The sequence below is a fragment of the Gavialis gangeticus genome, unplaced genomic scaffold (genome assembly GCF_001723915.1).
Source record: "Gavialis gangeticus isolate Ggan-Ray unplaced genomic scaffold, GavGan_comp1, whole genome shotgun sequence".
NCBI lineage: Eukaryota > Metazoa > Chordata > Crocodylia > Gavialidae > Gavialis > Gavialis gangeticus.
In genome coordinates, this window is record NW_017729004.1 from 68,482,735 (window position 1) to 68,497,415 (window position 14,681).

Genomic DNA, 14,681 nt, shown 5'->3' on the forward strand with positions numbered 1-14,681 from the left:
CAGATCCAATGACTGGCATATTCTGCGGACTCTGAGAACCCCCCAATGCCCCCCCACACGCCACCATAACTCCAAACACACCCATACCCTCCCACAGCTGCTACTTATACCCCCACTCGCCCACTATAACCCCCCACACACCTATACCCTCCCACAGACCCCACCCCAACCACATAACCCACACCCCTCCACATCTGCCCCCATCCTACCCACCATACCCATACCTTACATATACTTCCCACCCCACCACACACATACACCCACTCCCCAACCACACAACTTCTACATTCACCCCCTTACCTCCCCCACGCACAATATACAAAAGACTGCATTTTGAGCTATTATGCAATCGCCTCTAGATGCACTATGCAAACACACACGAATCAGGACAAAAATGTTTCTTAAATGAAATTAAAATAAGTTACAATAGATATTTTATTTTTTAGTATGTATTTTGTTTTGTTTTTCTAGTTTCAAGATGGCAGCATCATCCCTCCCACAAGGAGTACTTCCAGAGCAAGGGGAGGGACTTCTGGTGGCAAAGGTTGGGGCGGGAGGGATTTCCGTTCCCAAGATGGTGACCAGAGGGTAAGACAACCACAAAGGGGCAGGGCTGCCCTAGCAGGCCTCAACAGCTCACCAAAACTCATTAAGGGGCCCTCCAACTAAAATAATTGCCCACCTTGGGCCTAGCCACTCTTTAAAGCTCTGGGGATGTTCTGTTTTTATCCCCCCTGATCCCATCCAGGCTATTTTTAGCCTCCTACATAATCCCTCCTTCCCACCTCAGACATATCAACCTCCCCTCTGGACCTGCCATCACTCCAGCAGACGCACCAAACCCCACTGGTTCCACTACCCCCCCTCTGCCTTACTTGCCTATGGGTGCCCATGCCCCCTCCTGGCTAAACTAAACCATCTAAATCTAAGCCAGATCTTGTTAATCTTTGTTCTCACCCTCAAAGTGCTACTGTAACACTGTTTCATACTGCAGTGGTATCAGTAGATGGTAGGGCCAGCCCTACCTCCTGCCTGACTTCATACTAACAACACAGCTAACCATCTCTCTGTAGTGTTATTGGTAGTAGCAGTAGTAAATGTGTAGATTAAATGCATATGAAAAAGACAATGGGTTTGTAAACAAAGAACTGTGATTGCTCTAAAGTGCTAATTATTCTTCTATCAGTCTCAATAATTTACTAATGAAGAGCCTATATAAACCCTCAAACTCTTATAAAGACTTAATAGGTCTTAGGTGGTGATTGGCCTCCAAATTTCACAGTAAGCATCAATGCTGCCACTAAACATGAGTTAGTCTACAAGGTGCCACTCTGCCCTGCTCTCTGACAGAGGTGGAGACAGTGATGGCAGAGACAATGAATCAGCGGCTCAACACTTCAGTGTGCTACAGCGGCATTATATAGAGTATAAAGGGAGGAAGAAGGCATAAAGCCAATAACCTTTCAAATACCTGGGAAATTTAGGAATCTACATACTAATTTTAGTGGATTATTTTTTATATGTATGTAAACTGTAGGTATACTTCACATGTCCATGAATGTTCCCTCACAAATATTGATAAAAAGGAGAACAGAACCCATTTTACTTAAGAATTTAGATGCAATAAGAGGAACTGACACCAAATGTAACTTTAAGTAGTACCATTTTTCTGACTTTTTTACTGTCATATTTCACTTAGAAATAAAATCAGTTTCAGTATCTGCCAGAAATGTTTAATAAGCCTCAAATTGGAAAATATAATACTAAAACAGTAAAACATTTTGATTCTTTACAGTTCACAATTTTTCTTTAAATTTAATTGGGACCAACTGGCCTCATTGCTTCTTATAAACTTAGCAATAAATATTCTGAAAAAAAAATAAAAATGAACAGATGTTTTTCCTTAGAGAAGTCAGACAAAGATTTTTCTTACACAATAAATCAGCAATGGATTTCCAGGACACCACTCTAGGATAACTGTTTAGGTATGGCCTTAAAATACACACACACACTGACTTACCTCTGTATGAATCCAAAACTGATAAAGAAGATTAAACTGTAGATGAACAGCACATACTGATGGAGGAATAATAAGAGCCATAGGCAAGTAGAACACCTGAAAAAAAGGGAAAAGAAAATGTATATTTATTTATGACTCATTTTTTTAAGCCATGATAAAATACTTCTATTAGATACCACCAACTCTCTCATAGCCTTCTACAAAGTTTAGTGAATGCAGCTGACTTGTCAAAGGTAAGAAAGTAAGTGGCAAAACCAGGAAGAGAATTAGGAACTGGCTGTTAAATCTTTATTCCAACTGTTAGACAACATTCATATTAGGCATATCCTTGACACTGGGGCTAAGTACAGACAGTTAAAAAGCCCAAGGCTGAATTGATGCAATCTTTGCAGGTTAGTCTAAGCTACATAGACTGAACTGATAAGCCAATGAACAGACATTCATGTTGATTCTAGAAATGCAGCCACATGCCTGCAGTGGCCCAAGCCAGAAGCTGGGGAGCACTAGAGCATGCCTCCCTGATCGGCTGGAGCAGATAGCCTGGGCTAAAGCTAGCCTGCCCACCCAGGGAACAGGGCAGGAGGGGTGCACTGGCAGGGGAGGTGCAAAGCATTCTGAGATTCGGGGGGACTGAGAGTTAACTTGAATCTGGAGGGGATCTAGGACAGAAGTTCAATAAACCAATTTAACCTAAATCAGTTAAGTCTGATATTACATTCACCCAGATTTATCTTAAACCTGTTTTGGCCATTTTGAAAGTGGTTTATGCGCACTGAACTTCTGTTGTGTTACTGATTTGAACCAGTTTCTGATCACTAATCCCAGTTTATGTGTAAGTTCTGTCCCTAGCCTAGGGGCTACATATAGAATTTACCACAAAGTAAGTTAGGGACAGAAGCTACTAATTCAATGCATGGGCACACTTGGAATGCAGCAAATGTAAAGTAGCTTACTTCACTCCCAAAGTGTGCTGTAAATTTATACCATAGTTTACTTCATGTTATCTTTACCAAAACAAGACAAAACTAATCAAGAGGTATCTCAAGAAAATGGAAACTATGTAAGTATGTAGGGGAGCACTCTGCAAGGAAGGATGAATGGCTCACAGCAAGCAATGGAACATTCAAGAGAACTGGCAGACTCCATTTTCATGCTTCTGTGAGAGATCTTCAGGAGTTGAGCGCAGAAAAAAGTTACTGCAAGGTAACTTGGGGACAACCAAACAGCAAGCCAGCTACTCCATGGTAACTGTGCGTGTGCTGTTATCATGCAAATACCTCTTCTTAGACCAAGGGTAGGCAATTTTTTTGGGCGGAGGGCTGCTTACTGAGTTTTGGCAAGCCATGGAGGGCTGCATGATAAGCAGCCAGGGGCAGATAAATATTAATTTTCTAATTTTTTAGGGGCTCCATGGGCCAGATAGTGTGTCCTGTGAGATAGTGCTCATGTTAAGCAAGGCCTAGCATAATTAACAATGCACTAAAACTCCCAGAATGCTTCAAGGAGGTTGAGAAGTCAGCGATTGACATTCTGGTTTTCACTATCTGACCCTTGAATAAGAATGCTGACAGTATGATAAAAATTGCAAGCAAAGCAGTGTTTTTTTTATAAAATACGGAAATGCAAGGTTAAACCGCAAGAACAAAAACAACCATATATCACGCTGATAAAGTCTGGGGAGTATTATAAGTAGACTATTAGAAATTAACATAAGAAGCGTAACCAATTATAATAAAGAGCGTGTAGAATATAGATGAGTTAACTAGCAACCAATAGAAGTAAGAATTAGAAATGCATATGTATACGTGTTATCATATATAAGTAATAGAAAAGTTATGTTAGATGCCTCACTCAGACAGAGTGGGGACAGTTTTGTATCTTTTGTCTAAAAAAAGATAAGGGATTCCTTTTAAATGATCTGTTGACCAGTTCTGAGACTACTGAATCAGGCAGCCGCACCTAGCCTTCGGGTTAGAAAGCAAGGGCTTGATTTGGGAACCTCGTGAACCAACAGACCTCCTTAGTTTATGACTTTATGAAACAATAAAAGTTTTTAATTGAACATCCAGGTCTGAGCCTGTGCTTAATTCAGTCCTTATATAATTCGGCACGGACTCACACATGTCCTAGAGGGCTGCATCCGGCCCCTGGGCCGAATTTGCCCACCCATGTCTTAGACATTTACTGTTACCATCCAGTAAATATCTAAGCTGAGGTAATGTACCTAGCACTTCCTACAGGATAAGCATACCACACAAGCAGTTACAGTGGAATAATAGCCCACAGGCTATTATTGTTTTAATCCTCTAAGGATAGGCGTTTCATTTTAAGTGGGGGAAAAAATAAAAAATTAAGTGTAAAAAAAAAGATGGGGTACAATTAAAACAGATAGCTCTATGATTTGAGTATTTCTGAACATGAAACTCTGGACTAAATCTGCAAATTCATTACTAGAGATGCCTAAAATTTTGGAAGTGAAGATTTTATTCACTGGAATATGAATATTCAGGTCTACCTCTGAAACCATATTTAATCTGTCAAATCCCTTCACAAAAAATAAAATACCGCCCCCCCCCCGCAAAAGAAAATATCAAATATTTTCGAGGGAGTCCCAATTTTTAAGCAGATGATTGGGACTATTTTATTTTGAAACAATGTGGACTTATTTGTGATTTACCAACATTTTTATTTCAAAAAAGAAATATAACAAAACATATTGTTCAACCAGTTCTTTTTAAATGTACTTTTTTGGTTTAGTCAGTGATCCAAAACAACAATTCTCAAAGGTTTCAGTTGGACAAAAATTAACTTTGAGGAGTCCTACCACTTAATGGAATGCTTACCCTTAGGTAAGGTGCCCAGGCCCTCTACACAACTCATGTAAAGAGTTAGATACCAAAGGGTAGGAATTCACTGGAGGCAGCTAGCTGAGTAGTAGGGAGCTGCCTGCATTAGCAAGACGACAGCATAATCATCTTGGCAAATACCAAATGCACTATGTCTTCCTTACAATGATTGCAACAGTCTGATGACATGTTAAGCACTGGATTTCTTTTTGCAAAAAGATCAACTCAATGAACATTGATTAAAAAATGAGAAGGGGGGTTAAAATTATTCAGAGGAACAATTTTGAGATTTGAAGCAGTACATAAAATTATTCCCTTTTGACTGAAGGTAATGTGAGTAATTTTGTGGTATTCACAGATGATGTGTAAAGGAAGTAAGGATCATCTTCATAATCACAGTCACAGTCTTTATTCTGAACCCTTTCTTATGCTGAGTCCTGGGAATTCTTTTGGAAATGGTGGGTTAGTTAAAATCTTCACATAAATCGATGAGTAAATATGAGACTGAGAAAGAAGCACAGTTTTGCTAATTACATCATGTTTCTTTGCAGTTTAAAGTTACATTCCATAATGAAAGTATATGAAGAGACCATCAGCTGAAGTAGGTGCTAAGAGAATGGCCAAAACCCCTTCTATGCAGAAGAAACAGAGTATTTGGTTCTAAAGATGAGGTTCTACAAAATACCTCGGGGCACTGCTTCCCAAACTTTTCTTCAGCATGACCCCATTTCCTCAGCATGGCTCCTTATTCCTATTTTGTAGCCCTATACCACCCTCAAGTGCCCCTCACTCCCCACCCACAGTTCTCTGGCCCTGCCAGTGCCCCTCATTCCCAGTCTACAGTCTCCCACCCTCCCAGGTGCCCCAGGGCCAGGACCCACAGCCCCATGCAGCCCCCAGGACCTGGCTGCCACCTGTGGGAGGCAAAGGCTCCTGTGGCTGAAATCTCCCCCTCTACTCCCTACATCCACTCCCCCATGGGCAACACATCCAGAGCACAACCAGGAGGGGAAGATGTGCGCTGCCTGTTGCAGGCTTGGGACTCCCTGCCCTGCTGTCCTCCCCCTGGGGGCTCTGCAGCCCAGCAGGATGGACCTGGTGTGAGGGAGGGAGCACTGTGCCACCCTGGCTGGCAAACTGAGGCACTCTCTGCCTGCCTTGCAGCAGCATGGGCACAATTCCACACTGCCACTGCCACTACCGAATCTCACCTGGGCAGCCATGGCAGCATGGCACTCCATTCCATGCCAGGTCATGCCCACTGCACTGTGGAGGTGGCTTCTGCCCAGAGCTAGTCCAGCCTGGCGGCAGCCCCACACCCCACTGTGGGTGCAGAAATCTCCGGGGGGGGCACATGCCCCCTCTGCCATGTCGCTTCTGCTCCCCACTCACCCGCCTCATTGCTTGTGGGCCCCCCTACCTCTCCAATATGCCACCTGTACCCCCCTCCCACCCCGATCCCTGTTTATTGCAACCCCATCCAGTGATGTTGCAACCACAGAGCTAGTCAGAAATTTCTCATAAATTTTTCACTGGAAAGTTCCGATTTCCAAAATATTTTAAAGGAACCTACTCACTTTGACTAAGTGTAACCATGTCAGGTCTAAGACAAAATGTCTGTTCAAAATTAGAGAGAAAGACCCATGGATGATCAGAGCATTCCTGGGGTATGTGGATGTTCCATGTCAAGTCTGAGATTTCAGTGAATCAGACTTACACATCACTGCCCTACATCTCAGATAAGTGGCTTAACCAGCAGACTATAATGTTAATCAGCCTTTCTTTTGATTTCTCCTGTTAGATCTGTCTCAATTTGTGTAAATACTTATATATTCATTAAGCCAGAGGTTCCCAACAACCAGGCCATGGCCTGGTACCAAGTCACGGCGGGTTGGCTGCAGGGTCATGACACAAGCCCCCGCAACTCACAGCCCTGTCTGTCCGCCCAGGAGAGCAGCTTCTGGGGTCACAGTTGAGCTTCTAGGGTGAAATCTGGATGGGGGAGGAGCCCCGGGAGGGAGGGAGGCAGCCAGCTCCACATACCTTGTCCTGCTCCCACTGGGCTGCAGTAAAAAAAGGTTGGGAACCACTTGATTGGGCAACAGGGATAGACAGTAAGAGATACTGGGAAACTCAGTTGCAAGTACCTCCTTTAAATATTGAATTTATACAAGATAAAACAGCTCCAAAAGGTATATACTGACAGAAACCCAGTATAGCTAAAAATTTGGTATTTAGAGAACTTACTGATGATATAGAGCAGATGAGTGCCACAACCATGAGACTCTTACCCATTCTAAGGTGATTGTCTTTCATTTTTAAGATGAGAAATTTCTAAAAGAATTGGTTCCATCTCAATGCAGAATTGGAAAATGTATGTAATGTTGAAAATAGTTTCCTGACCTGCTCCCATGCTGTGGGTTTACCTGTTGATTTCCCTTGCTCTGTGTCAGCACAAATATAGGGGTTCTACAGAACAGAGACACTGCAGAAAAGTTACAAAATGCAGCTCTGGCATGGGTTCACTTTCAGGGAGATCAATACACATACCCTCCCCCCACACACACTTACAAATCAAGGGACATAGAGCAAAGATCCCATGAGGTGTGAGTCTGGGAGGATGGCTGATGTGAAAATGGCAAATGTACCCATACTCTTATGAGACAAAAAAGATCAACATACAAAGAGTCTCCCCTACTCCTAAATTTCATAGTGTTGTCAAGCTTATAGCATTTAACAGCTAATAGAAGCTTTACTTCTGGGCTGAAGTATGAGCAATGGAAGAGGATTCCAGTTTTTAGTGAAACACATAATCAAGAAAAACCTTAACTAAGGCTTTATAACAAGGAAACAATATGGGCCACATTAGCATGCTAAGCTCCTATTTGTCTTTAATGCACCATAATTTCTTTTTTAAGTTCTTTCTTTTCAATTCAAGCCTCAAACCATCCCTTCAGCCTAACAATAGATCTGCTTCACCACTCTACATCTACTGGAATAACAAATGTTTTTCCCTCAAATGGCATAAAATTATAGGCATTCTATTCCAAGTTCAAGAATAAGTTTCACCCCATTGTTTCCACAACTTTTCAGTCAGCCTGAGCACAACCCACACAGATTAATATACAGATTTAATTATTTGATAATGTTTAATTTAAAACACATACAGTGCTGGCAATACAACATTCCCACAATCCCATATCATCCACCACAACTTTCTCACACGCCTCTTCATAACGCTTCAAGAAAGAAAGAGAAAGATGTCAAGCTGCATTCAACTGCACATACTCAGAAATATCATAGCACTCTCAGAGGCTGACAGCCCTTCACTAAATTTAGTTTCAAGGAAAATGCACACACAGGTTGTTTGTCACACCAGATATCCAGAAAATAGCAATGCTGTAAGATTTAATAGGGTTTTTCTGTAATGTGGGCTTCTGAAGTATTTGCATGGATATGCAAAGAAAGGGTTTGCATTCATGCTTTCAGAGATTCTAGGCAGTCCGCCCTATAAAATAAACATGTGCAGCATAACTACATGACAAAGCACCATACAGAGATTTCATCAATTAACTGTGTGCATGCTAGCTCCAGAAGCAGCAATGCAGTATTTGTGTAACCCTGAACACAGGCCAATTAACTCTGCTACTAATGCAGCTACAGTGTTTCACATTCTGGTGTTAACACACATCTAGCTGGCTTGGGATAACTGTATAGCACTTCCTTATGCCACAGACATAGGCATAAAAATCTCTATTTGCCTTAGACAACTGTGAAAGCTCAGACACATTAAGCTTAACTAAATAGTCATTTCTTCTTAGCTAGGTTTCCTATTGCTTAAAGCAAATATATATTAGATATTAGTTTGTTGCCTGGTACCTTGGAACTATCTACAAAGCATCTCCAAACATTAGCGTCACTTTACATATTTCTGACTTGTGTTATAATCAATGCAACTGATAACTCTGTGTGTACCACATGCTGCTGTCATCAAAACAAAAAGACACGCATGTGTGTGCTCTCCCCTCCCTCCATTTTCTCTTTACCATGTCCAGGTATTCTTTCTTTCGAAATATGCAGATGTCAGCAAGTGTGCAGAACCTTAAACTTTATACATGCCAGTAGTTGCACGGAAAGTATCACTTGTATGTTTGCTCATTAAGCTCATTTAAACCTTGTGCCTTCTTATAAAATTGGATTGACAACCTTGTGGAAAAACAACATGACAACAGATGAAGTTGGGTGCTTTTAATAAACAATGCTATGGAGTGATGTCAATTTCAGAATGTGGAGAAGAGATAATTAAGTTGTAAAAAAAATTATAGTAATTTCTCTGAGTGTTTGGAACACTTATAAACAAAAAGTCAGATCTGGACTGTTATGCCAGTGTAAATGCAGCCTGATTTAACTGAAATCAATGAAGCTATTCTGTATTTGTACTTGTGTAAGAATATTCTCTTGGCCTGGAAACCTTTGATCACAGACAGTCCCAGTGCTTGCCAGAGAATACAAATTATATTTTATCTTATTTTATCAACTGAACTATCTTTCAGTTTCCAAATAAAAACAAAACTTTTATTTTCACACACCATTTTGTGATTGATTACATCATTGTCAGTCAAAGAGACATCAGTCATGTCAGGATCCTCAAGTCTGTGAGAGGAGTCAAGTGTCAGACAGATCATCATCACCTGTTCTGCAAAGTTCAACAATTATGTCAAACTATCTGTAATAACTCAAGGCAAAAGTCTTTGAAGAAGGTAAATGTCAACAGAGTGAAGGTTGATACTATAAGACAAAAGCTTTGTAAAGCAGTAGAAAGCCAGCTGCGTATAGCTAATACAACTCTTGGCAACCTTAAAGCTGACTGGAAGTCTACACAGCTGCTTTGAACACCCTGTGTTCAACAATCCAGAAACATCAAGGCTGGTTTATGAGAATCCAGAGGAAATAAAGAGTTTGCTTGATGAGAAACATTGCCTATATTTATCTTGGATAACTGATAAAATATAACCATCCAAGAAAACCACTTCTTACAGCATGTGTAACACTTCCAGTCTAAATTGAGTGCTGTATCTGATACCTGATTGAAGCAGAAAGCAGATGAATTACATTTCAAGCAAAATAAAAATGAAGCTTTAGGATTCATTTAAAAGTGTATATGGGCTTCATTCAAGTGGTTCCACTCTTCTCATGAATTCAAATGTAAACACCACCAACTGGACCAAACTCTAGAAAGGCAGGCTATAAGGGGTTTAAAACCCTCTTCAATAAATAATACAGCATCAGTGATGAGGACTACCTTCATGAACCATCAATGAAATTTATGGTACCAAACACACAGAAACTGAAAAGGTTACCATATTGCCCTCAAATAGTAAATAATAGAATCACAGAAAATTAGGGTTCGAAGGGACCTGAGGAGGTCATCTAGTCCAACCCCCTGCTGAAAGCAGGACCATCTTCCCCAACTAGATCATCCCAACCAGGGCTTTGTCAAACCAGGCCTTAAAAATGTCCAAGGATGGAGATTCCACCACCTCAATCTGTTTCAGAGCTCTACCACCCACCTAGTGAGAAAGTTTTTCCTAATATCCAACCTAAACCTCCCTTGCTGCATGAGGCCACTGCTCCTTGTTCTGTCATCTGTCACCATTGAGAACAGTCTAGCATCATCCTCTTTGAAAACACCCTTCAGATAGTTAAAGGTTGCTATCAATCCCCCCTCAGTCCTCTCTTCTGGGCTAGGGACAGACATTCAAAAAGCCTGAGCCTAAATTGATTCAATCTTTGCAGGTTAGTTTAACCTGCAAAGCTTGAACTGATTTGGAGGTATATCATGAATGACGCGTGCCCTCGGCGGCTGTGGGGGCACAGTGGCAGGGGAAGTACAGCAGCAGTGGCGGTAGCGTGGTGGCAATAAGTGGGAGCTCCTGCAGAAGCCATTGGCACTGTTGGTGGCAGGGGCAGGGGGGTGGCGAGTGCTGACAAGGGGTCAGCGACTGCCTGCAGATGCTGTCGGCAGCGTTGGTGGTGGCCAGGGGAGATTGCTAACCACTCTCAGACACCGCCAGCGGTTTCGTTGGCGGGGGTCAGGGGTGGCTAGCGGCAATTGACCGCAGGCGGCGCCAATGGTGTCAGCAGCGTATTTTTGTAGGGAGTGCACCACCACACTCAGGAGGTGCACATGCACCCACATGCACCCCCTACACATCACCCCTGAGGTGTATAGACATTCCATTTTCATTCCAGAAATGAAGGCACATGCCTGCAGTGGCTCAAGATAGGCACTAGGGGGCACTAGAGCAACCTTGCCTTCCCTTGCACAGTGCTACTCTGAGGGTGGCGTGACCAGGCCCCAGCAGGATGCACCCCTCCCTACTCACCCCTCCCCCAGCAGCCCAGGAGGGAGTTAATAACACAATGTTCATCACCCCTAACTCAGTGTTTATCAGCCCATTAAGAAAACAGAAGCTTCTCTCATCAGTTCAAGCTCTTTTTAAACAACTTTTTCCAAGGAAGGAACAGAAGGATGTTACCTGATACCTGCTGATTAGCTCCAAAAAGCCCTAGGCCAACACTGTGCTGTCTGTCTTTATCCTGTCTCCCACAGCACAGACCGTAGCCAGCATGTGGTATGCTAGCTAATGATGAGAGGTGTCTGTGTAAGGCAGAGGAGAGGGGGAATCCTTGCTTCAGCAGGGAGTGGTGAGGAAGGGGGAGGGAGCAGGAGGAAACCAGGCAGATGCCACTGTACATGCAATCTCTGTCAGAGTGCAGCCAGGAAGCAGAGGGGAGGGGCCAGCCCAGCTCCTTGGCAGGGCCCTGCCCAGTCCAGACAGCATGCCGGGATGCTGGGGGACTGTTATTTAACTTAAACCAGGAAGGGATTTGGGACAGACATTGCATAAATCATTTTGACCCAATCAGTTAAGTCTGATACTAAATTCAACTAGGTTTATCTCAAACTGGTTTCAGCCATTTTCAAACTGGTTTATTATGCATGGAACATTTGTTCTGTTACAGGTTTAAACCAGTTTCTGATCACTTAAACTGGTTTATGTCTAATGTGTGTCCCTATCCCTGAAGACTAAATAAGCTCAATTTCCTTAGCCTCTCTTCATGTGCCCCAGCCTCTAACCATTTTCACTGCCCTCCACTGGACTCTCTCCAATTTGTCCACATCCTTTCAATAGTTGGGGTGGGGAGGGAAGCAAAACTGGACACTGTACTCCAGATATGGCCTCACTAGTGCAGAATAGAGGGGAATAATTACTTTCATCAATTTGCTGGCAACGCTTCTACTAATGCAGCCCAGTGTCCTGTTAACCTTCTTGGCAGCAAGGGTACACTGCTAACTCATATCCATCTTATTGTCTACTGTAACCCCCAGGTCCTTCTCTTCAGAGCGGTTGCTTAGCCATTTGATCCCAAGCCTGTAGCAGTGCAAGGGATTCTTCCATCCTAACTGCAGGACTTTATACTTGTCCTTGTTGAACCCTATAAGATTCCTTTTGCCCCAATCCTCCAATTTGTCTAGGTCAATCTGAATCCTAGTCCTGCCCTCCGGTGTATTTGCTACACCTCCTCCCCCGTCCCCATGAACTTGCTGAGTGTGCAGTCCATCCCGTCCTTCCAGATCACTAATGAAGATATTGAACAAAACTGGCCCTAGGACCTACCCTTTGATACCAGTTGCCAATTAGACATCAAGCCAGTGATTAGTATCAGTTGAGCCAGACAATCCAGCCAGCTTTCTATCCACCTTATTGTCCTTTCATTCAACCCAAATTACCTGGCTCTGATGTTATTTTGGTTGAAATTATGTCATATCTGACAAAGACCATTTAATCCCATATTTCATGGAGGCAAGGGACTGGGAGGAGATGGAGTTGGGCAGACTACATTTGAATTCTGAAGGGTAGTTTGTTCTGTTAAATGTTCTTAATATTTTATTTTGTTTTCATAAGTTCTTTGACTTTTATTATAAGCCACCCTGGCTTATTTGGAGACCTATAAATCCAATAAATAAATAAATACATCAGCCTATTTCTGATATGTCCAACTCCTCACCAGTCACCACCATTGGAGGCAGGGTGTTTTAAGCTGTAGATGGCTTCAACTATCTCCACTCTCCAGTGTGAAGTTCATATTTATAAGGAAGCTTCAGACCAAACTAGTAAAGTTAGGAACATAAACATCTTTGAGATAGGAAAGGTATTGAAGAAATAAATAAAAATCTACAAGGCAGTAGTCCTGATCTCCCCTGTTCATTGATTGTAAACAACCTACAGCCATCACGTCAAGCAGTTGAATTATTTTTTATCAAAGTTGTCTGTTAATTCTAGTGAAAATAAGATGGTAAGATAGAACTCAAAATACTGAATTTCATAGACTTGATAGATTTCATAGACATTATAATTCTACGAGTCTACGGCTGATGAGAGGTAAAGCGCTGCTAGACCTGGTACTAGCAACCGGGGATGACTTAATCAGTGACCTAGTGATTGAAGGGAAGCTGGGTAACAGTGACCATGAGCTGATCACCTTCACCATCCACTGTAAAGCTAGCAAGTCAGTCAGCAATACAGAAGTTCTCGACTTCAGGAAAGCTGACTTTGACAAGCTCAGGAGGCTTGTCAGTAAGGCCCTAAAGGGCCACAACCCAAAAGGGAGGGGAGTTCAGGATGGGTGGTTGCTCCTCAAGGGAGCAATCCTGGATGCATAAGCAAAGTCTATCCCATTTCAGAGGAAAGACAGCAAAAGGGCACAGCAGCCCCCTTGGCTCTCCAGGGAACCGACGGACCTCCTGCAACTTCAAAGGAAGACCTACAAAGGATGGAAGTCTGGAACCACTACCAAGGAGGAATACTCTGCTGTGGTCTGGACCTACAGAGAGCAAACCAGGAAAGCCAAAGCTGTGACGGAACTCCAGCTGGCTACAAATATTAAGGACAATAAAAAGTCCTTTTTTAGATATGTGGGGAGCCAGAGGAAAAGCAAGGGCAACGTTGGACCCCTACTAAAACAGGTGGGACAACTGACAACCGATGCCCAGGAAAAAGCAAATTTGCTAAATGGGTACTTTGTGTCAGGTTTTTACCTGTCCCATGGGACGCCCCTGCCCACTGTGGGACAGGGAGGCCTGGGTGAGGGAGATTCCTTTACCACCCATCAAACTGACTTCATGAAGGAACACCTTGTCAGGCTGGATACCTTCAAGTCAGTCAGCCCTGACGGTTTACACCAAAGGGTACTCAAGGAGCTGGCAAGCATCATAGCTCAGCCCCTGGCATGGATCTTAGAGAACTCCTGGTGCTTTGGTGAAATGCCTGATGATTGGAAGAAGGCCAAAGTGGTGCCTATCTTCAAAAAAGGGAGGAAAGTAGATATGGAAAACTACAGACAGGAGCCTAACCTCTATCCTGGGGAAGGTCTTGGAAAAGATGATCAAAGAGGCCATCCTTAACAGACTAGCTGACAGCAATATCCAGCATGGGTTTGTTGCAGATAGGTCTTGCTTGACCAAACTAATTTCCTTTTATGACCAGGTGATCTATCACATGGATAAGGGGGAAGAGATTGATATCGTATATTTGACTTTAAAAAAGCCTTCGATCCGGTATCCCATGATCACCTCTTGGCAAAACTGGCTAACTGTAACCCCAACCTCACCACAATCTTCTGGCTGGGGAATTGGCTCCATGGCAGGACCCAGAGGGTGCTGGTTGACGTAAGTCAATCGTCGTGTTGCACTGTGACCACTGGGGTCCCCCAAGGCTCTGTCCTAGGGCCTTTACTTTTTAACATCTTCA

The 14,681-nt window shown here is 42.9% G+C and overlaps 1 protein-coding gene across 2 annotated transcripts in view; it reads right to left on the reverse strand.

The window, feature by feature from the left end:
• The window catches only part of AGMO (alkylglycerol monooxygenase), a 406,549-nt gene that overhangs the window by 186,734 nt on the left and 205,134 nt on the right, over positions 1-14,681 (reverse strand). For both annotated transcript variants that reach the window (XM_019508506.1, XM_019508507.1), the window contains exon 5: positions 2,021-2,116. In XM_019508506.1, the coding sequence (XP_019364051.1) occupies positions 2,021-2,116 (96 nt within the window). The remainder of the gene's footprint in view (positions 1-2,020; positions 2,117-14,681) is intronic.